This window comes from Peromyscus leucopus, chromosome 9 (assembly GCF_004664715.2).
Source record: "Peromyscus leucopus breed LL Stock chromosome 9, UCI_PerLeu_2.1, whole genome shotgun sequence".
NCBI classification, from domain to species: Eukaryota; Metazoa; Chordata; class Mammalia; order Rodentia; family Cricetidae; genus Peromyscus; species Peromyscus leucopus.
The window spans coordinates 82,507,933-82,533,300 of NC_051070.1; the positions used below are offsets into that span (position 1 = coordinate 82,507,933).

Consider the following 25,368-nt stretch of genomic DNA (forward strand, 5'->3'; position numbering starts at 1 on the left):
AATTTGAAAATAATGTTATTGTGCTCACTGAATCTTTCCTTAGGTTGTGTGGCTACTCCATAGTTTTACATCAGACTGACGAAGAATCTATTGTGTGGTTTGGTTTCATTTTTTGAGGTAGAATGTCTCTGGGCTCAGGCTGGCCTTGAATTCTTGTTCCTCCTGCTTTCGCCTCCTGAGTGCTAGCATAGCAGGTGTGCACCAGTATTTCTGTCTGAGGAGCCTTTTGATTGATCCCTTAGGTCAAATGAAACTTACCACTATGTTGATAGAAAGACAGATGATCCTGGAGCATCATTTAGACCTAGTTTAAACTATGGCTCTGCACCTTGAGAAGCTGCTTAACATCTCTGAGCCTGTTACCTCATTGATGAAATGGAGATGAAATCTATCTGATCACACAAGACGTATCTAAAATCATGTTGAACTGGGTATTGGAAAGCACTTTATAGACTAAATCATAAATACATTGGCATTGCTACATAAATTGGTCGTAAGGTATATGAGTATTTTAGAAACTACTATATACTAACAATTGAATAAACTGTATATTGTGGATCATTTGAGATACAGAGATGAATGACCTAGCCCCTTTACTTTCAAGGCACTCATAAGCTGGTAAAGAAGACAGGCATTTAATGATGGAAAGTTGTAATATAAGTATATGCCATGTCCTGTGTTTTTTGGCCCAAAAAATAAAGGGTACAGCTGGGCGGTGGTGGCACACGCCTTTAATTCCAGCACTCAGGAGGCAGAGGCAGGCGGATCTCTGTGAGTTCGAGGCCAGCCTGAGCTACAGAGTGAGTTCCAGGAAAGGCACAAAGCTACACAGAGAAACCCTGTCTTGAAACCCCCACCAAAAAAAACCACAAAAAACCAAACCAAAATAAATAAATAAAGGGTACTGTTAATGTAGGCTAGGAATGTCATAAAAGTTTCCAATAATAAAACACTAAATGAGATTTAAAGGCCAGGGGTAAATGGGTGTGGTGGTTCCTGCATGAAACATCTTATTATCTGTCCCTGGGTGTTGGGGGCTAAAGTGAGAGATTGTGGAAGTTAAGTTCAGCATGGGCATAGTGAATTCCAGGTGAATCTGAGCTAGTGTGAAACCTTGTCTCAATTCCCCCAACATAAGGTAAGATTGTATACCCAAAACAACATGACATGCAAAGTAAATCAGTCTATCATCTATTGAACAGGTTGTCACCATATAGCTTGGCTGGCTTGGATCTTGCTGTATAGACCAGGCTGGCCTCAAACTCATAGAGATATACCTGTCTCCTGAACCCTGTTCTCTGCACTACCATACACTAAAATAGTGTAGTTTGTTTTTTTTCTACTCTTTTGGGGGCCTGCCACTCAGCTCCCAAATAAATCACACACACAGGCTGATTCTTAGTTATAAATGCCTGGCCTTACCTTGGCTTGTTTCTTGCCAGCTTTTCTTAGTGTTAATTTAATCCATCTGTCTTTTGCCTCTGGGCTTTTACCTTTATTTTTGTATACCTTTCTTTCTTACTCTGTTGCTAGTTGTGTGGCTGGGTGCCTGGCCCCTGATGTCTTCCACCTCCTCTTGCTCCTAGATCTCTCCTCTCCCAGATTTCTCCTTCTATATGATTTTTCTGCCTGCAAGCCCTGCCTGTCCTTTCTCCTGCCTTGCTATTGGCTGTTCAGCTTTATTAAACCATCAGGTGTTTTAGACAGGCACAGTAACACATCTTCACAGAGTTAAACAAATAAAACACAAACAAAAGTAACACACAGTAAAATAAAATTCCCCACGGGATGGTGGTGGCACAGACCTTTAATCTCAGCTCTTCGGAGGCAGAGTCAGGTGAATCTCTGAGTTCCAGGCCAGCCTGATCTACAGGGTGAGTTCCAGGACAGCCAAGACTACACAGAGAAACCCTGCCTCAAAAAACCAAATAATAATAATAATATTCCCCAACAAAAGTTTTAAATTAATGTAATTTAAGAAATAAAAGTAAGTTTATGTCTGAAACATAGAATATGTTCAGAATATGAGGTAGTGGTAAAAGATGGGGGTAAAATATAGGTGGGTATTAAGTCATGAAGGACCTCTATGTCATGATAAAATAATTTGAATTTTAGGGATGGATAGACATCAGCACAGTGGTTAAGAGCAATTGATACTCTTACAGTGGACCTGGGTTCAGTTGCCAACACTCACATGGTGGCTCACAGCCATTCATTACTCCAGTTCCAGGTGATCAGATACCCTCTTCTGACTTCTGAGAACACCAGTCATGCATATGGTACATATACATACACGCATACATACATACGTACATATGGTATATATACATAATACATACACACATGTGGTACACATTCCTACATGCAGACAATACACAAAGTAAATAAAAATTTCAATTTTATATAATAGTGAAGCCAATCTGAACTAGAATATTGACGCTTGAATTTTAAAAATAGTACTCTATAGGTTTAGGCAAGTGGCTCAGTTAGTACAATGCTTGAGGACCTGAATCCCTTCCCTGAAACCTAAGTGGGCAGTACAGTAAGTTAAATTACATAGGTAAGCATTTGACTTTGGTTTTATCTATATCCCTAAAAGATCATATTAAAGTTGATTAGAAAACATTGTATGTTTGTTTTAAGAACATGGAAGATTAAAAAAAAGAACATGGAAGATGGACTGGCAAAGGTAAAGGTACTTGCTGCCCAATCCTGGCAACCTGAATTTGATCCTGGAATCCATGTAAGATGGAAGTAAAAAACCAACCCTACAAATTTGTCTTCTGACCACCACACACATATTGTGGCACATACACTCACATATATCATGCAGACCAATAGTTCTCAACCGTTCTAATGCTGTAACCCCTTAATACGTTACTCATGTTTTGACCCCCGACCATAAAATTACTTTTGTTGGGCTAGAGAGATGACTTAGTGGTTAAGAGCACAGGCTGCCCTTCTGGAGGACCTGGGTTCAATTCCCAGTGACCACATGGTGGCTCACAACCATCTATAATGGGATCTGATGCCCTCTTCTGGCAAAAAGTCAACAGAGCACTCATATACATAAAAAAAATATTAAAATTACTTTTGTTGCTACTTCATAACTGTAATTTTGCTACTGTTATGAATCATAATGTAAAAAATTTGTTTTCCAGTGGTCTTAGGTGACCCCTGTGAAAGGGTCATAACCCACAGCTTGAGAACTGCTGATGTAGACACATACACATACTGTAATATTTGTTTTAAAAATAGCATGGAAGATTACCTTATATTTGCAGTTTATTTCTATTTAGGCTTATGTAGTAATAAGTATATTTTATAATTTGAGTATGCATTATAATTAGTTCTGACTGAAAGTGTTTTGTAATAAAGAAAAAAGTTTAGTTATCTTGAAATTTTTTTCAAATAATTCAATTCTCTAACTATTTTCAACAAAGAACATGTTTTTTGTTTTTGTTTTTCGAGACAGGGTTTCTCTGTGTAGTTTTGCGCCTTTCCTAGAACTCGCTCTGTAGACCAGGCTGGCCTCGAACTCAGAGATCTGCCTGCCTCTGCCTCCCGAGTGCTGGAATTAAAGGCGTGCGCTACCACTGCCCGGCATAGAACATGTTATTTGTATATAGCTTATTATTACATTTCCGCTCCTCCATACTAGAGATTGACTGTAATGCCTTGCACTTGTGAAGCAAGCACTATACCACTGAGCCTAGGTCTCACATAGTTTAGCTAGGTAGCTTCCTTCATTTATACTTGTTTACCTGCTTACCTTTTTATTTTTGAGACAAGCTTCAGTAGCCTAGGCTGACTGCAGATATGCTAGACCTGTGTAGCTTAAGAGCTGTGGAAGCTGGGTTTGGAGGAACACCTGTAATCCCCGCACTTGGGAGGTAGAGGCATGCGGATCTCTCTGGGTTCATGACCAACCTGGTCTACATAGTTCCAGGAGAGCCAGAGCTGTATAGTGAGACCCATAAATGAATGAATGAATGAATGAATGAATGAATGAATGAATACACACACACACTTAGCTAACATGTAGGAGGACTTGGATTTCATCTCAACCACACACAGAGAGCAATGTTATTTGATTACTCTTTTAGAAAAAATTTGTTTAAATTAACACCTCTGTCCATTAGATGAAGAAAACCTTTTCAAATCTATTTTTAAAATTTATTTTTGATTTTATCTAAATTCAATTATTAGTTTCTTTGTTAATATATTACTTATTTTGTGTTCTTTTTTTTTTTTTTAAATGCAGCTGTCCCTTTTCCCCCAACTCATCGGTTGACATCTGAAGAAGTATTTGATATGGATGGGATACCCAGGGTTGATATTCTGAAGAATCACCTGGTAAAAGAAGGTCGGGTAGATGAAGAAATTGCACTTAGAATTATCAATGAGGGCGCTGCCATACTGCGACGGGAGAAAACCATGATAGAAGTAGAAGCTCCAATTACAGGTAAACTTACTTGTGTTTTGGGTATTATTAAACCAGTATTTAGTTGATTGGAGATAAATCTATTTCCTTCTCAGTCATATCATATAAAGATTAATACTATATGGACATTGTCTTTATTTTAGTTTTTCTGTAGTTTAAGTTTTTGTTTTTAATATGTGTACATGAAGCTAGTCTAATATGAAGGTTTCATCAGTTGTATTGGCCATACTTCAGTTTGATTCAATACTTACTTTGCTCTTAATTACTAGTGGCAAATACCTTGATATATCAATCAGCATCCTAATGTCATCATTTGAAAGTCATTGAAAAGTACTGAGCTGAAATGGGGGTTTTATTCCCAGCATTAGAATCTTGTCATCCCGTGAAGTGCTTCCTTAGCTTCTAAAAGAGGAGCTTTATAAATTTAGATGAAAAATTCATTACTGACAAATCTTGTTACTTCTGTTACATCTTGTTTTATATCTTAAGCTCATGAGTACTTGGTTAGATATCATCCCTATGGTGACTCTTCTTAGACTACTCTTCAGATATTTCTTGATAGCATTTATACTATCTCATGTTATAGCAGTTAGAGTTTAAGTAATATTTGTTAATTCAGAGGCTTTTTTTCATATCTAATAATCTTCTTGTTTCAGTGTGTGGTGACATCCATGGCCAATTTTTTGATCTGATGAAACTTTTTGAAGTAGGAGGATCACCTGCTAATACACGATACCTTTTTCTTGGTGATTATGTGGACAGAGGTTATTTTAGTATAGAGGTAATAATCATATACTGTCATTTAATTTACTATTGTTAATATAGATTATTTCTATTAATTCCTAGTACAGTAAGTTCCTAAAAATACTTGTATTGGGTTCTTTTTAATACCTCTGTATATTCTGAAATTTGTAGGAAAAGCTATTATTTATTCCTTTTTCAGACCATTCAATTAGTTTTCTTTGTATCATTTCTTATAATTACTGTTTTTCCCCCAGTGGAAATGATAAGCAGACTGAGGTCTTTATTGTCTTTGTATCTTATGGCTTAAGAGCTAATGATAGTCATTTCTTTACCTCTCTTGCCACTAAGGGCATTAAACCATGAGAAAAATAACATTTTTCTTAAAATTAGGCATTATATGATGCTTTTATTGCTTTCTCATCGTGATGCTATTATGACTCAAGAATATCTGAAACCATTTTTTTTAAACTTAAGAGGCATTAAAATGACCTATTGTTTGTCACTTAATTCAGTGATTCTTTTTGCTTCTTTTCCTTTTTGATTGTATAAAGTATGGGAAAATACAGATCAGCCTGTGTTTTATGACACATATATCTTCTTTATTTAAATGAAAAATGGAACCATATTAAAACATTTTTTTCTCTTGTCTTCACATATCTGTACACTGTGATATTTTACACATTGGAAAACACAAACCTACAGAGTCATTTTAATAACTGTATTGTCTTCCATTGAATAAACAAGCCATAACTTCGGTTAGACACTTAATGGTTCCCAAGTTTTTTCATTGCAAGTGATGTCTTACTGGAACATTGTAGTCCTATATTTCTGTGTATTTACCCTATTTATAGGACAGATTTGTAGGTAGACTTGTTTAGTGAAAGCTCTGTCAGTATATAATTTATGTTACACATTTAATATATCCCAACCAGGTTTAAGCATTAACAGATACTGGTTAATTTAGTCCTCACAACATTGTTATGAGGTAAGTACTGTTATTTATCCATTCAGTAGATGAAGAACCTAAGGTTTGAAGTTAAATTAACTTTACCAAAGATAGACAGTAAGTGGCATGGTCAAGCAGTCTAATTCTAAGCTTGTGCTTTTAATCACCTGTCCTAATACTGAGGCCTTCTTACCTGGCAAATTTCCACTCTACTTAGTGTTACATATAGCCACTTTTAAGGTGTTCTCAGTATGCTGTACTTCTTGATAAGGGCTTTGGGACTGTGTCCATTCCTTCCCTAGGGAATTTTATTATCCTAGGCTCTTCTTCCCATTCATATTTCCATTATCAAACCCTTTAATCTTTGCTTTAAGAAACATTAGAAAATGGTCCTGCCTAACAAAGAATTTAGTGTAATTGATAAAATCAGTAAAGTAAAACTTAGTTGTTAGTGAGCATGTTGGTGTATACGTGCTCATTTAATGTTTTGTAGCAGCACTCGGGAGGCCAGAGGCAGGCGGATCTCTATGAGTTCGAGACCAGCCTGGTCTACAAAGCAAGTACCAGAACAGCCAGTACTGTACACAGAGAAACCCATAAAAAAGGAAAAGAAAAGACTGTTTTGTAGCTTAGGTAGTTAATAATACTGTTACAAAAAAGAAGATAAAGAATCAAAACTAAGAACAGTTTTTTTTTTAGTAGATGTCTTTTTGGCTTTATTACCTTTTTTTTCCCCTCAATAAAATGAAGGTCTGAATAATTATGCATTTCAATGTACTTGGTTAAAATAATTTTTCTTTTCTTTTTCTTTCTATTTATTTATTTATTTATTTATTTATTTATTTATTTATTTATTTATTTATTTTTATTTTTATTTTTCCAGACAGGCTTTCTCTGTGTAACAGCCCTGGTTGTCCTAGAACTCACTCTGTAGACTAGGCTGGCCTCGAATTTAGAGAGACCCACCTGTCTCCCGAGTGCTGGGATTAAAGGCATATGCCACCATGCCTAGCTCTAATGTTTTGTTTTATATGACTGTATAAACCATATTTTTTTCTACATGAAATAGTCCTTTCTTCTTAAAATAATATATAAAATGTTATTTTTTTTATTTTAAATGTAGAGAAACGCTTATATGCAAAATGCAGTTTATTTCAGTGTTTTATGTTATAAAAATTTCACTTTCGTTAAATTGGATTATATCAGTGGTTCTCAACCTTCCTAATGCTGCCACCCTTAATATAGTTCTTCATGTTGTAGTGACCCCAGCGATGTTATTTTTGTTGCTACTTCATAACTGTAATTTTGTTACTGTTATGAATTGTAATGTAAATATCTGTGTTTTCTGATGGTCTTAGGCTACTCCTGTGAAAGGATCATTCAACCCCCAAAGGGGTCACAACCCACAGGTTGAGAACCACTGGATTAGATAATAAACACCTGCCTAATGTAAGGAAACGTTTGTATACAACAAAGCAAACATAGAACTTGGCACTTGTATTAGGCAGTGTGGCATAATGCTTAAGATGACAGGATCAGAATCTGTATTTATTCCTTTGGAGCTTTGTAATTTTGAACAAGTTACTTAGCTTACTGATTTAGTTTCCTTATATATAAAATAGAGGTAATATGATAATTGCTTTTTGACCTTTGGCTAAGATAAAGTGGAGATCTACTACATATATCATAGTGTTGTTTGAGGAATAAAAGAAACATTTTTTGTCTGAGAAAAATTGTTAGGTACTCTAGTGCTCAGCACATTGTAAGTATTCTATAACTGTTAGCTGCTTTTTTTTTAATTATTAAAGAGGAAGCCATTTTGCTAAGCTATGTTAAAAAATCTAAATCTTAAGTTTAAGTAATTAAGTAGGTTGATTCATTAATTCAAGTATTCATTGCTCTTCTATTTGCTAGATACTTTTCTAGGAGAAGCAGTAATACAACAAAGTCTGATTTCATAAAGCTTATATTTATTAAGGAATAAAGCAATAATAAAGAGAAACAGAATTTGTAAGGTTAATATAGTTAAAAGAAAAGAAGCAAAGATCAACTTAGTTAAATAAAATATAAGAAAAATTCACTGGAAACATTTTCTTTTGCAGTGTGTCTTGTATTTATGGGTCTTGAAGATTCTATACCCAAGCACGTTATTCCTTCTGAGAGGCAACCATGAATGCAGACACCTTACTGAATATTTTACCTTTAAGCAGGAATGTGAGTACCTTCAGGAGATGTGTTTTCAATTCTTTGGTGTTCTTTGGGATGACATTGGTAGTAAGAGGTATGAAGGGTGACAGTGGAATGCATAAGAACAGCTTCCATGACCACACATGTATATTTCTAAGAAGAATTGTTAAAGACTTTCATGTTTATTTCCGGTTAAGTTTTATGGATGTACCTAAGAACAGTTTGGATTTTTTTTTCATAATTTTTTTGAATGTCTTAAAAGTGGTGCAATAATTTTATGTATTTATAAAGCTATATATAGTTAACAAAGTCCAAGGGAGTGCTGGTATTGCTCCATGACAGATTTTTATCAAAAAATTATTTATTCTTACATATGTGTATGAGTGTTTTGCCTGCGTGTATGTGCACCACATGTGTGCCTGGAGTTCAGAAGATCCCCTGGAATCTGAATTTCAGATGGTTATGAGTCGCCATGTGGATGATTGGAACCTAACTCTGGTCTTCTGCAAGAACAGCCAGGGCTCTTAGTCTCTGAGCCATTTCTCCAGTCCTCCTTTACAGACTTCTATGTCTCCATTTTGCGGCATCCCAAAAGACATACATTTATCTTGTCATCATTATAGACCATTTCAAACATACTGTTAATGAACTCAAAGTATTTTTTAAGTTTATTTTTAGTGTTTTAAATTAAGTGTGTGTGTTTGGGTATGTATGTGTACATGTGTTGTGGTATTCATGGAGGCCAGAGGCATCAGATCCTTCTGGAGCTGGAGTTACAGGTGGTTGTTGAGTCGTTTTGTGTGGGTGCTGGAAATTGAACTCAGGTCCTTTGGAAGAACAAATGCACTTAACCACTGAGCCACCTCTCCAGGCCTGAATTAAAATTCTTAACCTACAGTATTTATCCCTTTTTTCTTTCAAATAAAGCAATAATAATCTATCAGCCACTAGATGTTGGCCTTTTTCACACTTTAAACTTGGGTTTGTTTAATTAATATCTGCAACCATATTAAGTCTTTGAATTAAGTTCTAAAAATAGTTTAATTCCATGATGTTAGAGGGACCCCTTACAAATACAAAAACATATATATGCATAAGTCTCATAAAAATTTATATAGTATTTGCTTATAACTTGTTTATATCCTCTCATAGACTGTCTTTAATGCCTAATATGCATAAATGCTATGAATATGACTAAGGTTAATTGTATTGTTTAGGAAATACTGAAAGGGAACAAATAAGTCATGTTTATTGTGAAGGCATTTTTTTTTTCTGAATAATTTTGACCCAGGGTTGACTTAATCTACAGATGAAGATCCCACTAGTACAGAGAACTGATTGTAATTTTAGAACTACCTGGGCATGGCGGCACATGTCTTTAATCTTAGCTCTCAAGAGGCAGAGGTAGGCGGATCTCTCTGTGTTTGAGGCCAGTGTGGTCTATATAGTAGCTTCCAAGGGTGCATATTGAGATCCTGTCTTTAAAAAAGAGAGAGAGGTGGGGCTGGAGAGATGGCTCAGAGGTTAAGAGCACTGCCCCTTCTTCCAAGGGTTCTGAGTTCAATTCCCAGCAACCACATGGTGGCACACAACCATCTGTAATGAGATCTGGTGCCCTCTTCTGGCTTGCAGGGATATGTGCAGACAGAACACTGTATACATAATAAATAAATAGATCTTAAAAAGAGAGAGAGAGAGAGAGAGAGAGAGAGAGAGACAGAGAGACAGAGAGAGACAGAGAGAGAGACAGAGAGAGAGAGAGAAAGGAGAAAGAGTAAGTAGAGACATAGAGACAAGAAGACACAACATAGAATACAGCCATCTCACTTCAAGAATGAGGCAATCAAACATAAGATGAAATATGGAAAAAACATGTTGATTTAAGAGTTCAAATTAAAAGTTTTATTAAACCACATTACTAAAAAATTGATCTATCAGTTAAGAGTCCCTGGGTGCTAGATGTATAGGGATTTTTCTCTTTAGATTTATTTATAATTATGTATATGTGTATGTATATCTCTGGGAATTGGTGAGTGTCAGTGCCTGTGAAGGCCAGAGGCGTCGGAAATCCCTGGAGCAATTAAAGGCAGTTGTGAGCGTGGGTGCTGAGACTCAGACTCCAGTCTTTGGAAGAGCAAGAAGCACTCAGGGTTGCTGAGCCATATCCCTAGCCCCAGGAGTTTTCTTATGTTTGGTTGTTAACTAAAGATTGTGGTTTTAATAATCTTCCCTACTCCCATGCATGTGCATATTTTATATTTTTGGTTGTGAGCCTAGCCTTTCTTAGTGGTTGAGCCATCTTTCCAGACCGCATGGGCATATTTTCCCACATTTAGACCCAGGCAGTAAGACCATAAGACCTCTCTAGTAGTAGCTCTCAGCCAGGACACCCTGTGGGTAAGATAGACTCCTTTCTTGAAGTCAGAAATAAATAAGTGGGGGGCAGGGGACAGAGAACTAAGCTAAATTTTTTTTAAGGTAACTATCAAATATCCATCAAAAATGTCACTTAAAACATCTAGAAATTTAAAAGCATATTGAACTCAGGAATGTTCATATTTCCTTAAAAGTAAATGATAGTTTGATTTGATGGGGTTTTGTCTTTCATGTATTTCTGGTTGGCTTCCTGCTTCATTGCCTATTTTAAGCCTTCATTTAGATAAGAGGAACCTGGTACTTACCCAGTTTAAGTGGGTGAACTTTAAATTTCATTGTGATGATGTGGTGGTCTTGCTGTAATAATAATTTTAGGATTATTTAGTATTAGAATTAAGTTAGTGTTAAAACTTGAATCCCAAAGTACAGTTTTAAATTTTTTTTAAAGGTTTATTATGTATACAGTGTTCTGTCTGCATGCCAGAAGAGGGCGCCAGATATCATTACAGATGGTTGTGAGCCACCATGTGGTTGCTGGGAATCGAACTCATGACCTCTGGAAGAGCAGCTAGTGCTCTTAACCATTGAGCCACTTCTCCAGCTCCAGTTTTAATTTTTTTTTAAAAAAATATTTTATGTGCATTGGTATTTTGCCATGGATGTTGGGTCCCTGGAACTGGAGTTACAGACAGTTGTGAGCTGCAATGTGGGTGTTGTTGGGAATTGATCCTGGGTTCTCTGGAAGAGCAGTCAGTTCTCTTAACTGCTGAGCCATCTTTCCAGCCCCTTTATTTTTTATTTTTATTTTTTTTACTAGTCCTATGGAAGTTCAAAGTTTAACTCTTTTTAAAAATTTCACTTACTTATTTTTAAATAATATTTTGGGACTGTCTACTACATATCCAAAATAAATTTAGAGAGAATAAGTATTTATCTTTGTGAGGCTGATAACGTTGCGAATTTTTGTTGAATCTTAGGATGGAAGAGGCTTAAAAAAAAAATCTATGTATAGTAAACTTCATTCTTCATGATGTTGTAGTTCTGTGAATTTTAACAGTTGCATAATATTGCCCACCACTGTATTCATGATACAGAAGTTACTTTGTGCCGTAAATTCATTTTTGCTGATTTGTTGTTGTTGCTTTTTCACCCAGTCTCAACTTCTGACTCCACTTAGGTGTTTGCAGTGTTACTGTTTCCTTAGTCAGTTTAGAACATTTCCCTTTAGTAATTGAAACTAGCTGTTCAAAACTCACTAAAAAAGAAAAAAAAACTATAAAATATTATGAAGAGGATAAGAAATAAAAATCCAGTATTGGTACATATTTTAGGAATTATTATGCCTGTGAGATGGCTCAGCAGATAAGGCACTTGGGACCAAACCTGATAATATGAGTTCAATCACCCAAAACCATGTTGTAGAAGGAAAGAACTGAATCTTACAAGTTGCTCTTTACTCTTCATGTATATGTGCCATGCACTTGTGTGTGTGTGTGTGTGTGTGTGTGTCTGAATAAATGTAAAAACAAATTTAAAATCACCAAGAATTTTCAAATGCTAATCTTTTTCTTTTTCTAGGTAAAATTAAGTATTCCGAAAGAGTCTATGAAGCTTGTATGGAAGCTTTTGACAGCTTGCCCCTTGCTGCACTTCTAAACCAACAATTTCTTTGTGTTCATGGTGGACTTTCACCGGAAATACACACACTGGATGATATTAGGAGAGTGAGTATAACCAACTTCTGAAGTTGGTTCCTGTTCACAGAATTTTTGACTAGAGAGGGTTTTTTGTTGTTATTCTTTTTTTTTTTTTTTTTTCCTTTTTTTAAGATAGGGAACTCTCTTTATAGAGCAGGATGGCCTTGAACTCAGAGATCCGCCTGCCTCTGCCTTCTGAGTCCTGGGATTAAAAACATGCACCACCACTGCCTAGCTAGAGAGTTTTTAAAAGCATCAAATTTAACATCAGATTTATTTTCACTGGTAAGATTAGGTAATGATAAAAATTAATGTACTGGTTAATAGACTAATTTCAAGGAAATACCTTTTGATCATTTAAAACAATATAGTACGGACTGTATTCAAGTTGCTGTCCATATCTTATATACATTCTGTCTTCACTTGAAGTATTTCTTCTTTGTGTCTTTTATTTCACAGTTAGATAGATTTAAAGAGCCACCTGCATTTGGACCAATGTGTGACTTGCTATGGTCTGATCCTTCTGAAGACTTTGGAAATGAAAAATCACAAGAACATTTTAGTCATAATACGGTTCGAGGATGTTCTTATTTTTATAAGTAAGGAAAAATTTCCAAGACTTATCACATTTTAATTATGTAACATAGTTTATGCTTCATACAAAAAGTATTGTTTTACTTAATTTATTCTTTTCCCCCTACAGCTATCCAGCAGTGTGTGAATTTTTGCAAAACAATAATTTGTTATCGATTATTAGAGCTCATGAAGCTCAAGATGCAGGGTAAGAATTCTGTTTCCCTGACCCAAATTTACACTTTAATACAAATCATACTTAGTAATCATGATTGATGCTTTACGATGCATATTAAGCTATTTGTTTTGCAGCTATAGAATGTACAGAAAAAGTCAAACTACAGGGTTCCCTTCATTAATAACAATTTTTTCGGCACCTAATTACTTAGATGTCTACAATAATAAAGGTAAGATGTTGTTGATAAAAAAAAAAACTGTATAGACAACTTAGCCTTTTAACTTACTTTAAAAAATTATAGGGGGCACTGTTTGAAACTGTCCAAGTCTCATAAAAAACTAAGATATAAGGGAGGGGAGAGAAAAAAATAAAATCGAAAATGTGCAACCAAGTTGTGTGCAACCTGCTCTACAACTTGTTGCTCATAAAGCCATTTGTAAAAGTGCTCAGAGTTCAGCACATCCACAGATGATTTTGAGTTAAGTACAACCACAGATGATTTTCTTAAGCCCCCTCTCTTAAATCTTCCCTTATAACCGAGAGAATGTTTTCGTGTCTGTCTAGAGTTGCTGCTCTCACCGTTTTGTTTATTTGCAGTGTTTGCTTCTTTACTTCATCATGTTGTTTGTTTTATGTTCATGAGTACAAGTTTTCTTCTTCTTTTTTTAATTTTTAAAATTTTCTTTTGTCCTAGTAGTCTTAAATTACGTGCTCGAGATTTTATTTAAACCTTTTTAAAAAAATAATTCCCTGTGGTCTACATTTAGAGATATCCTTCTCTTCCTTTTATTTACCGTTAGCCTTTGTTTTATACCCTTCTTTACCTTCGATTCCAATAGCATCCATTTCCCTCCTTTGCTCCTAATTTGATCTGACTATAAAGATTGGATTTCAGTTTATTCTGAACCTAACTTACTGATTGAGAATGCTTCAGGCTTATAATCAAGTTAAATATGTTCCAGGGACATGGAAGATGAGATAGGGTTTTACGTAGTTCACATATTCAGAGGAGAAAATTTAGAGGCCAGCTTCTATTCTGTCTCGACATGTCTAGACTTCAGTTGACTATTTCATAGCTTCAGAGGCAGACTAGAGTAGATGTGCCAGGAGAAAAAAACAGAAAGTTAAAGAAGTTAAAAAGTACATTTAGAAAGATAATGAGGTCATTGCTAAATGTGGGTCACCATTTGAAAGAGGAGTTTTTGATGGCAGTAGATGACAGTTAAAAGATTAGTCTTTATCTGGGATTAAACAGCATACTAGAGCATTTTGATAGGAATATGCTGTAGGAATATTTAGATACCTAATGAAATATGGCTTCATTTTGAAAAGTAACATTCCTAAGTTTATCAAGAACAGAATTGATTGTTGCATCTGTTGGCCAGTACCCTCACTCTTCAGCTGTGTTTTCTCTTAATGTAAAAGGAGCGAGTAGTTAATATTCAGATGACTGTTGCCTTGGTGCCTGTCCTTAGGCGGTTGGATTTAGGAGGCTAAGGAAATCAGTTTTTTTTTTAAATTTTTTAAACCACTGAGTCTGCTCTGTCAGAATCAAATGTCTTAGTAGTTTTGATTTGTGCATAATTGATGCTTATGATTTGAGTGTTTATATAGAATGAGCATATTTGTGATATTTCTTTCCCACCCATAAGGCAATTTTCTAGATTTTTATTTTTCTCCTTTAAATAAAAAGTCTGAAAGGTTGGTATCAGCCCACAATTTCTGAGGCTACCATTAAAATATTTTTCTTCAACATGTGAGTTGTGTAAGGGGAAAAAGCATACCTATTGAGTTAATGGGTAACACAGAGCAAGGTTGCTTTTGGTTCTAGGCTAGCCAGAATTTCAGATGTTGGATTTAACATCTCCATTTCAGTGCTTTTTATTAAAATAAAAGGGAGAGGAGATAATTTACAAGGTCATAAGGTGAACAGGTCTCTGTGTTCATGTTTTCCCACCATAATGTAAGATGCCATCTGAGACCAAAGCACCAGGCAGATTAATCATGAACTACAATCTCAAAGTAAACCTTTTTTACTTTTGAGTAAACCAGCCAAAGTAAATCTTCATTTCTGAGTTGAAAAAAGATTACATTATATTTGTAAAATATTTTGTGGGTAGAGATGACTCAGCTATTAAAAGGCTAGGCTGACAGCCAAAAATAAAATATTTTATACTTTTTTAACAGTTTCATGTGGAATACATTCTCTGATCTTAAACTTTTAAGATAGACAGGGTGGATGTTTTGGTTCCATTTTATAAATGAACAGACTAGTTAAATGATCATGAGTTGCATAGCTAATGCATGCTGTACTTTAGGCTTGAATCTAGCCCTTCTAATTCCATGTTCCAGAAAGTAGTATAACCAGTACCTGAAATTTAAGTTGGTTATGGTTTATGATTATATTGGGATATTAGAAAGATATCTAAGGGGTTGGGGATTTAGCTCAGTGGTAGAGTGCTTGCCGAGCAAGCGCAAGGCCCTGGGTTCAGTCCTCAGCTCTAAAAAAGAAAGAAAGAAAGATATCTAAAATTGAGGTGAATATGTATCCTTGGATTATTTAGTTATATATTTTTTTTCTGGTTATTTGAATAGATGTTTTTCTTGCTAAATGAATAAAATATATCTTTGAAGTAGTTTCACCTGATTTTATACACTAAGTGAAAGAAACATTTGTACAGTTATAATATGTAAATTGGTGGGGATTTTTAATTGTTTGCCTTGTTGAATTTAGCTGTTCTTATTAGCTTGCTTGTAGTTAAAAGAATCTTCTTTGATTCCTCAACTTTGTGAGGTTAAAAAAAAAACAAAATCAAAAAAAACTAGAAAATTGCCCATTGCCATTCTGTGTTTCCCCTAAAAATTGTTTTTCACAATTTTGGATTTATTAAAGTGCATGTTCATCATTGGATTGTAAAGTAAAATAAGCATTCTGGAAAGAATCTGAAAATTTCATTAATAATGAGTAAACATTTGATATTTTTATATATTTTAAACGGGGCATGGTGTCACAGACTTTTAATATTAACACCCAGCTGGCAGAGGCAAGCTGAACTCTGAGTTCAAGGCTGACCTGGTCTACATAATGAATTCCAGGCCAGCCAGGGCTATCCAGTGAGATCCTGTCTACAAAAGAAAAATGTGTGTTATAGCAAAATCTTCATTCCTGTCTCCTACCAAGCCCATATTCTGCTTGTCCCTCTATCTTAGGCAGATACTGTGCTTTATGTGTTTGATGCTCTTCAGCCTCAAGACAGTTTGCTCTATTGATATTCAACTTACCTTGCAGCTGCTGTACTAAAGTATGAAAATAATGTGATGAATATTCGACAGTTTAATTGTTCTCCTCATCCTTACTGGTTGCCCAATTTTATGGATGTCTTCACATGGTCTTTACCATTTGTTGGAGAAAAAGGTACGATTTTTGTTTTATTTTGGTTTTTGTTTTTACAAAATAATTATTTTACTACTTTTACATTTACTCCAATTTACTATCATAGACACATACTTGCTAGAGGAAACTGAAACCTGGCTCCACTGTGCTTACAGCTCTACTTGTGTCTGTGGGTGTGGATATGACAGCCTCAAAGATATTTTGGTTTGATGTTTACAGCCCCCATGTGAGGATGTCTGGGGGACTGGGAGAGGATTTATAAATAGCCTGATGTTGTCTTCAGCTGTTGGATTTTCTTTCATTTTGTTTTAAGCCTTAATCTTTATGGAGGGTTAGCTTTGCTTTGGAATGGACACTTCCTACATATTCTAACACCATTTATCACAGCAGTTTATTGGAGAATCTAATAGCCTTCATTTTGGCAATGTTATCTATTTTATAGAGCATCTGTATTCTAAGAGAAGTAGAAAAATCCACGTTCTATCTAACTATTAAATCTAATATTCTATATAAAAATATGAATATATTTTTAGTAATGATGCTTTCTGGCAAATGTTGAGACAGCCGTTAGAACTTTTACCTTTGACAAATAACCATTAGGCTTTTAAAAAATAAATAAATAAATGTTAAGAGGGGTTTTTTTTCCTAGTTGTATAGAATTAGGATTTTGTTGCCTTTTTTCCATATTAGTGTTCATTCTTTTTCTTTCTTTGTTTTATTTTTTCTCCTTTTTTTTAAAAAACAAGGCAGTGCATCAGATTTCATATGTGGCAAATTGACAATCTGAGAATACAGATAGAATTATAAAACATTTTGTTCTATACCCCCTCTGTTTTTTTACACCTCTTACATGTTAAAAAATGTTCCTTTCTCTGTGATATGTTACCTCTGCCAAGGCAATTTTTGGTTCTAAAATTTAGAATTAATGACACTGTGTGTGTTAGAGTTTCTGCAGATTGCCTTTACTCTTCATTTACCCAGTAGGTCTTACGTAAAGTTTATATGGAGATAGAATTACTCATTTTAGCATTTGAGAAGAGGACTAGTTAAGGGCTTAGGTGGAAGGGATGCATTACACTTACAGCCTTCTATCTTGGGGCTATGAGAAATAGTTCAATCATAGCATCATCAAGCCAAAGGGAATTTAAGAAACATCTCTCTCACTGTGTTGTCTCTAGGCTAGATTGCAGCTCAGCTACTTTAATATAAGATCATGAGGGTGGAGTATAGGTATCAGAAGAATAAAGAGGAAAATGGTCATTTTGTAGGTTCTAATTTAGTTATCTTATACCTCTGTGTAATATTTCATAATAGCTAATGTTTCTGCTATGAATGTGTAAGTAGACAGATCACAGCCCATAAGTGAATTTAATAATTTATATTGTACACTTCTTGAGAGATCAGGAAATTTAAGCTGACTTCTGTTTGCCTGCTACAAGTGAAAAGAAGATGAAGAGAGTAGACTTCTGTTGATCCTACATTTGATTGCTACCAGATGATCTGTAGAACAGAAAAAAGGGAGGATTCATAAAGCTGGGCATAGTGGCTTGTTCCTGTAATACCTGCACTCAGGAGGTGGAGGCAGGAGTATTGCTGCAAGTTCAAAGCCACATTATGCACTTCAGGTCATCCAGGGCTACGGAGTGAGACTTCAAATTCATTTCAGTCTTGCTTTGGCCTCCAAAGTATAGGATTATAGTCACAAACCATTTCCTCTCTTTTTCAGAATCACGTTCTTTTTGTTTGTTTGTTTTTGTTTTTTGAGACAGGGTTTCTCTGTGTAGTTTTGGTGCCTGTCGTGGATCTCACTCTGTAGATCAAGCTGGCCTCGAACTCACAGAGATCTGCCTGCCTCTGCCTCCCGAGTGCTGGGATTAAAGGTGTGTTCCACCACTATCTGGCCAGAATCACTTTCTAATTTCATTTTTTTTTTTTAAAAATGGAGCTGGACTAGTTCCATACTTTTGTTTGTTTGTTTGTTTTTGTTTTTGTTTTTTGTTTTTCGAGACAGGGTTTCTCTGTGTAGCTTTGCGCCTTTCCTGGAACTTATTTGGGAGCCCAGGCTGGCCTCGAACTCACATAGATCCGCCTGACTCTGCCTTCCGAGTGCTGGAATTAAAGGCGTGTGCCACCACCGCCCTAGTTCCATACTTTTAATCTCAGCACTTAGGAGGTGGAGGTATGAGGATCAAGAGTTTAAGGTTATCCTCTGCTACATCTTGAGTTTGAGGCGAGTTTGGGCTAGCTTCCTCCTTCCCCACTTTGTCCAAAATCTCAACACTGGAAAAATTTTAATGCATATTATGAATCCCTATGTACCAGTTATTCACCTTGTACAGTTATCAAATCACCACCAACCCTTTGTCATTAATATTCCTATACTATCACGTCTGTATACCTAAACTTGTCTGAAGCAGGTTTTTTTTTAATCTATACCTATTTCAGACTGTATCTCTATAATATGGAGACTCATTTTTAAGTCTACATTAAAACATTTGTTGATTTCTTAATACAGAGCATATAAAACCATTTTGAGAAAGGGAAAATTGATGTGTAAATATATGTATATCCGGAGAACATTTTTCATATTTTCTTGTTTTGAGCGGGGTGGGTGTTTCAAGACAGGGTTTCTGTGTGTGTAGCCCTGGCTGGCCTAGAACTCAGAGATTCACCTGCCTTTGGCTCCTGGGTGCTGGGATTAAAGATCTGGGCCACCACTGCCCTGTTCATATTTTCACATAGCTAAAGTGAATTGGTAAACTCTTGATTATTGCTTCTAGTTTAAGGACTTTTATTGTAAGACCTTTTTTTTTTTGAGACAGTGTCTGTCTATGTAGCTCTTGCTATTTAACCTAGACTTGCCCTGAATTCATGGTCCTCTAGCCTCATTCTCCCCAGGTTTCTAGTGTATGCACCAGTCTTCATTTAGTGGTCATTCTTGCTTTTTTTTTTTTTTAAAAAAAAAAAAAGTTTTTGAAATGTTTCACAAATTTACACATCATACGGGGACCATGTTAATCTCTGAAGTGTTTCCATTTTAGTTTATATGCTGCTGAAGCCAGCAATACTGATCACTGTCACTCCATCTCTTCCTCTAACCAGTCGTTGTGAGCTATAAGCAACTCCTAACATATGGTCTCCATGGATTATTATAAATATTTTATATAAATGGAGTTGTACAATATGTAGAGGTTTGTTTTATTTGTAGTGGTTTCTTTCCACCCCCCCCCCTTCTTTTTTCGTTTTCTTTTTCTTTTTTAAAGATTTATTTATTTTGTGTATATGAGTGCTCTGTTGACTTTATACCAGAAGAGGGCATCAGATCCCACTATGGATGGTTGTGAGCTGGGAATTGAACTCAGGGCCTTTGGAGGAACAGCCCAAGCCCAGCCCTCTTAATCCCTAGCCATCTCTCCAGCCCCTATTTTGATTATTTTTGTGTACATGTTTATGTGTAAGTTGGTATAGCTACATCTGGGTGCCTATATATGATCTGTGGAAGCCAGAGGACAACCTTGGATGTTATTGTTCATTCTTGTGTCTTCTACGTTGATTTTTAAAACAGGCCCTCTCACTGGCCTGGGGCTCACCAAGGTTAGGTAGTTCCTTTGCTTCAGAGTACAGCATAGCACATGCCCATGTGGCTTGTTTCAGAAGTTGATGGTTTTGATGAAATTTAATATAATTCTTTTTTTTTTTTCAAGACAGGGTTTCACTGTGTAGTGTTGGTACCTGTCCTGGATCTCGTTCTGTAGACCAGGCTGGCCTTGAACTCACAAAGATCCACCTGGCTCTGCTTCCCAAGTGCTGGGATTAAAGGTGTGCACCACCGCCGCCTGAAATTTAATATTTAAGAATTACCTAATCCATAAAGATTTACCCCTGTATTTTTTGTTTGTTTGTTTTACAATTTTAGTGATCTTTGTTCCATCTTGAGTTAGTTTTCATATTAGTGTAGTATGGATGTTGTCTAACCTGTTCTTTTTCAGTAGATAGGCAGTTTTTGAAAACCGTTCTTTATCTGCTGAATTATTTTTGGCACCCATGTAAAAAATTGAGTTACCATTAACTGTTCAGTTTTATTTCTGGACTCCCAACTACTTTGCATTTATCTATAAGACTATTTTATAGTTTTTGTGACTTCTTCATAAAATGTATGATGTGTCCTCTATAATTCCCACTCATATGTTATTTATGGAAACTTGTATTTTTTAGCAGATCTTTGGTGTCTCTGAATTCTAACTCTGGTTGCTCAGAGTTCTAATGTACTTATTTGCTTTCATTTTAAAGTTTTTCAGTTTTTAAAATTCTGTCATTCCTGCCATTACAGGCTATCCTATTGAATTATTGCTGTGCATATATGTGGGCAGTTGTATATAGGCATCTAATATATATATCTCTTTTCTTTTTGAATAGTGACAGAAATGTTGGTAAATGTTCTGAGTATTTGCTCTGATGATGAACTAATGACAGAAGGTGAAGACCAGTTTGATGGTATGAATACTTATCTTACTATTTTTATAATGAAATGATATCTCTTTAACTACTAAGTCTCAGTATGCTCTATTTCAGAAAAAAAAAAAAAAAGTCATTGCTTTCCGGTGGCTATACAGTTTGATAAGTGAGAATTCACTCATATACCCCCACCCACCCACCCACACATATATTTTAAGTTTTGAGAATAACGATAGGTATTTTCCGTATCTATGTGAGAGTTTTCAGAAAGGGGAAGTTTGGAAGAAAGAACAGAAACAGAAAATTGGAGAGTTCTTGAAAAGATGCAGTTCTTGATGAGTGTGGACATTACTTTGTGAAGAGGTTCTTTAGTGCTATGTTTCTAGTATATCAGAAACATCTTTGAACTCCCTAGTATTGCTTTTACTTCTTTACCAATGTTGGATGTTCTCATCCTAGTGCGGTTATGTTCTAGAAAGACCACTTGCATTTTGCTAGAGATTCTGGAAGTTTTTCTTTTTCCATAGAAATAAGGTTATATGTCTGCTCTCATATAAGCCAATAAGCTTGGTTACCAAATGTTTATTTATAGTACAAAGGAATACCATTAAAATTGCTTGATCTTATGTTTTGAAATTTTTATTTAAAATTTTTTTAAGCTACTTAAATTTTAAGAGTGTAAAATAAAAAGTTAAAATAACTTAAACGCTGAACACTATTGCATTCCTTATTCTTACGTCTTTATTTTTGTATACTTTTTATATTATACTATACTTACATGGTAGTCAGTATTCAGTTCTTCATTGTGTTAATTATGGTCTACATATTGGTAAAATTTAATAGGAAGGTATAGTGCCTTTTTTTTTCCTTCTATTTTCTCCCCCCTTTTCCTCCCCACTTCTTCTTGAAATGATCTCATATACTTCAGGCTGATCTCAAAACTCACCCTGTAGCTCTTGACCTTGAACTCCTAATTACCTCCTTCCTAATCATTAGTATTATGGGCATCATGTGCCATCATACCTGGCTTTTTCTATTGTGTTCTTGAGACAGAATCTTGTTGTGTAGCCCAGGCTGGCCTAGAACCTACCTGTCTCTTTAGTGCCAGGGTATCAGGCATGTTAACAATCATGTTTGACTCAAGTTTGATTTTAAACCCGTTCATTAAAAATACAGGTGTTGCTATTGCCATGTACTGGTGGCAGGCAGAGCTAATGCTTTTATTACTGTAGCTTTATTAATACCTTAAAAAGTAAATTTATTATGCCGGGCGGTGGTGGCACACGCCTTTAATCCCAGCACTCGGGAGGCAGAGCCAGGCAGATCTCTGTGAGTTCGAGGCCAGCCTGGGCTACCAAGTGAGTTCCAGGAAAGGCGCAAAGCTACACAGAGAAACCCTGTCTCAAAAAACCAAAAAAAAAAAAAAAAAAAAAAAAAAAAAGCAAATTTATGTCTTTTTTTGGGGGGGGTGGATAATAAACATTTTTTTTCTCTCCTAAGTTTCAATTTTAAAATATTTTATTATCTATGGCTTTTTTCCTTTAAAAAAGTGTAAATAGTTGTAGTTTCTTCTCCCTGTTCTATCACTGTTCTAAGAAAAGATCTAGGTTCAGATTTTTTCTTTTTTTTTATTTGTTTATTTTGGTTTTTCGAGACAGAGTTTCTCTGTGTAGTTTTGGTGCCTGTCCTGAATCTCTCTCTGTGGACCAGGCTGGCCTCGAACTCATAGAGATCCGCCGGGCTCTGCCTCCCGAGTGCCGCCGCCGCCACCTCCCCCCCAGCCTAATTTCTTATAAATGGCTCTGAGGCTTCAGGAAAATTATTTAACCTTTTGAATTTACACGTCCCTCATCAGTTTGAGGATAATAACTGTTCATAGTGTTACATGTATTAAGATAATATTGAGGTGGTGATTGAAATGAATCTTGGCACATGCCTCAGGTTTTTTTTTACAGTTAAAATTTTCTGGCAATTTGTCACATTCTCTGAAATATCCAGTGGTTATTTCGATTGTCTTATATAAATTTGAGTCTACAGTATTTTTAAAAATACTATTTAGCTTTCAAACTAAAGATTTTCTTATTATATATAATTAATCCATTTACTGAAATTTACTCCACTGAATTATAATTCCAGTTAGAATTAGGTTTTTTTTTTTTTTGCAATTTTATTTATTTGTATTTTTGGGTGCATGAATGTTTTGCTGCATGGATACCTGTGTGCCATGTGTGTACAGTGTCCATGGAAACCAGAAGAGGAAGTTAGTTTAGATACTCTGGAACTGGAGTTGTAGACAGCTGTGAACTGCCATGTGGGTGCTGGGAATCAAACCAGGATCCTCTGAAAGAGCAGTCATTGTTCTTCACTTCTGAGCCATCTCTCCAGTCAGAATTAGCTGGATTTTTTTTTTTTCCTAATTAAAACCCGTATTTTTTAAATTGTTGTTTTGACTGCTATTCAACTGCTATTTTTTCTTTTTTTAAATTTTTTTTTTTTTTTTGCCGGGCGGTGGTGGCGCACGCCTTTAATCCCAGCACTCGGGAGGCAGAGGCAGGCGGATCTCTGTGAGTTCGAGGCCAGCCTTGGCTACCAAGTGAGTCCCAGGAAAGGCGCAAAGCTACACAGAGAAACCCTGTCTCAAAAAACAAAAAAAAAAAAAACAAAAAAAAAAAAAAATTTTTTTAAATTTTATTTTATGTGCATTGGTATTTTTGCCTGCATGTATGTCTGTATAAGGTGTCAGATCCCCTGGAGGTAGAATTACAGGCATTTGTTAACTGCCATGTGGGTGCTGGGAATTGAACCCAGCCAGTGTTCTTAGCCACTGAGCCATCTCTCCAGCCCTTCAACTGCTATATCATCTCTCTCTGTACTCAGGAATTCAATGTTTTACAGGTTTGTTTTACATCAAGTAAGTTCAATAGAATTATTTCACACAGCAATTTTAACTTTTTTTTTTAACTTCTAAAAATAGGTCATTTGCATTAGGCTGATAGTATTTTCTAATTTTTGTCATTTTTCTTTCAATGTTGTTATTGTTATTGCCAGTAACATATTAAGTAGGAGTAGTAGTAGGGTCATTTTCTTGTAATAAAAAGGTCAAAAGTTTTATAGTTAAGGTTAACTCAGTACTTGGTTTGGGTACCTGTAAATAATAAGTAGATAAATATGGTTGATTTTGAAGATTTAACAGGGGATAATCAAAAGCTTTTATTAATTGTTCAAAACAAACTAGAAAAAGAATACATAATTTATCACCTACCTAAAGCGTAGAAGTAGCAGAATATACCTTTTAAAGAGGTTTTATTTATCTTAATGTTTTTCCTATCAATAAGATATAGGATAAATTATGCCAATTTATTTATTTGTTGTATTATTCTTGCATTCCAGGACTGAGTTAAATTTCGTTATTAAAGAAGCAGTATCATTTGGTGAAAATGATAATGGTTTAGTAGTACCTGTTAAACTTAGAGATCACCTGCCTCTGCCTCCCAAGCACCTTTCACTTTCATTTGTAGCTATGCAGCCTTGGAAAAGTCACCCAACTTCTTAGGTTCCTCTTATTTATAAATTGAGAGAACAGAAAAGATGACATTTTATTCTCAAGTAACTTTTACAGTTCTCAGCACCATTTATGACAGTGTTTCTATGGAAATACAGGTTTCTGTTTTGCATACTAGAGGTAGATCTCCCTGCACTGTCGGCATCATAGGTGCAATAACTCCTCATTTTTCCACCCTTTCATTAACCGAGGGTTCGTATCTAGAATTCTAAAACAGATTAAAAATAGGACTCAAGGAGTTTGCATAGAGGAATGGGAGTGATTTGGGAGAGAAACCTTTGAAAGAGTGGGAGAAAGGGAGGGTGTTAAGATAGACGCTCAAGTTCAGCAGAGGATTCCGAAAAGAACTATTAGAAGCCCACCAACCCCATGCTTCCTTGTTTCTTTCCCTTTACTCTTTCTTTCTCTGTCCCTCCTTTCTCCTTTCCTTTTATCATGATGGCATGACTTCTCTTTCTCTTTTCCTGCACCTCAGTGAAGCTGTTCTATGGATCTGGGAAGAAATCTGACTTTAGAAAGAAAACTTGATAGAATGGGGTTTGTTATGGAGGCTGAATGAGGGTTTAGTTTTTCTGTAGAGAAAGGGGGAAAATAGGACTAGAGGTTTTCCAGTTGCAGGAAAGAAAGAATAGTTTTTAGATATTCGATTTTGAGATTTGTTAAAATGGATTAAGACTATTATTGATGGCTCTTTGGTATTCTGTATTTTGTTTAATGCTTGTATGGGTAGTTTTGCTTTTCAAGATAAGTTTGCATAAACATTGCATATAAAAATTTGTAGCATCCTTTCTAGAGGTGTTAATTATGAAAGA

The 25,368-nt window shown here is 35.5% G+C and overlaps 1 protein-coding gene across 7 annotated transcripts in view; it reads left to right on the forward strand.

The window, feature by feature from the left end:
- The window catches only part of Ppp3cb (protein phosphatase 3 catalytic subunit beta), a 49,451-nt gene that overhangs the window by 10,877 nt on the left and 13,206 nt on the right, over positions 1-25,368 (forward strand). For all 7 annotated transcript variants that reach the window (XM_028879713.2, XM_037208623.1, XM_028879714.2 and 4 more), the window contains exons 2-10: positions 4,265-4,465; positions 5,101-5,225; positions 8,237-8,348; positions 12,276-12,421; positions 12,854-12,993; positions 13,098-13,175; positions 13,280-13,374; positions 16,435-16,560; positions 20,956-21,033. In XM_028879713.2, the coding sequence (XP_028735546.1) occupies positions 4,265-4,465; positions 5,101-5,225; positions 8,237-8,348; positions 12,276-12,421; positions 12,854-12,993; positions 13,098-13,175; positions 13,280-13,374; positions 16,435-16,560; positions 20,956-21,033 (1,101 nt within the window). The remainder of the gene's footprint in view (positions 1-4,264; positions 4,466-5,100; positions 5,226-8,236; positions 8,349-12,275; positions 12,422-12,853; positions 12,994-13,097; positions 13,176-13,279; positions 13,375-16,434; positions 16,561-20,955; positions 21,034-25,368) is intronic.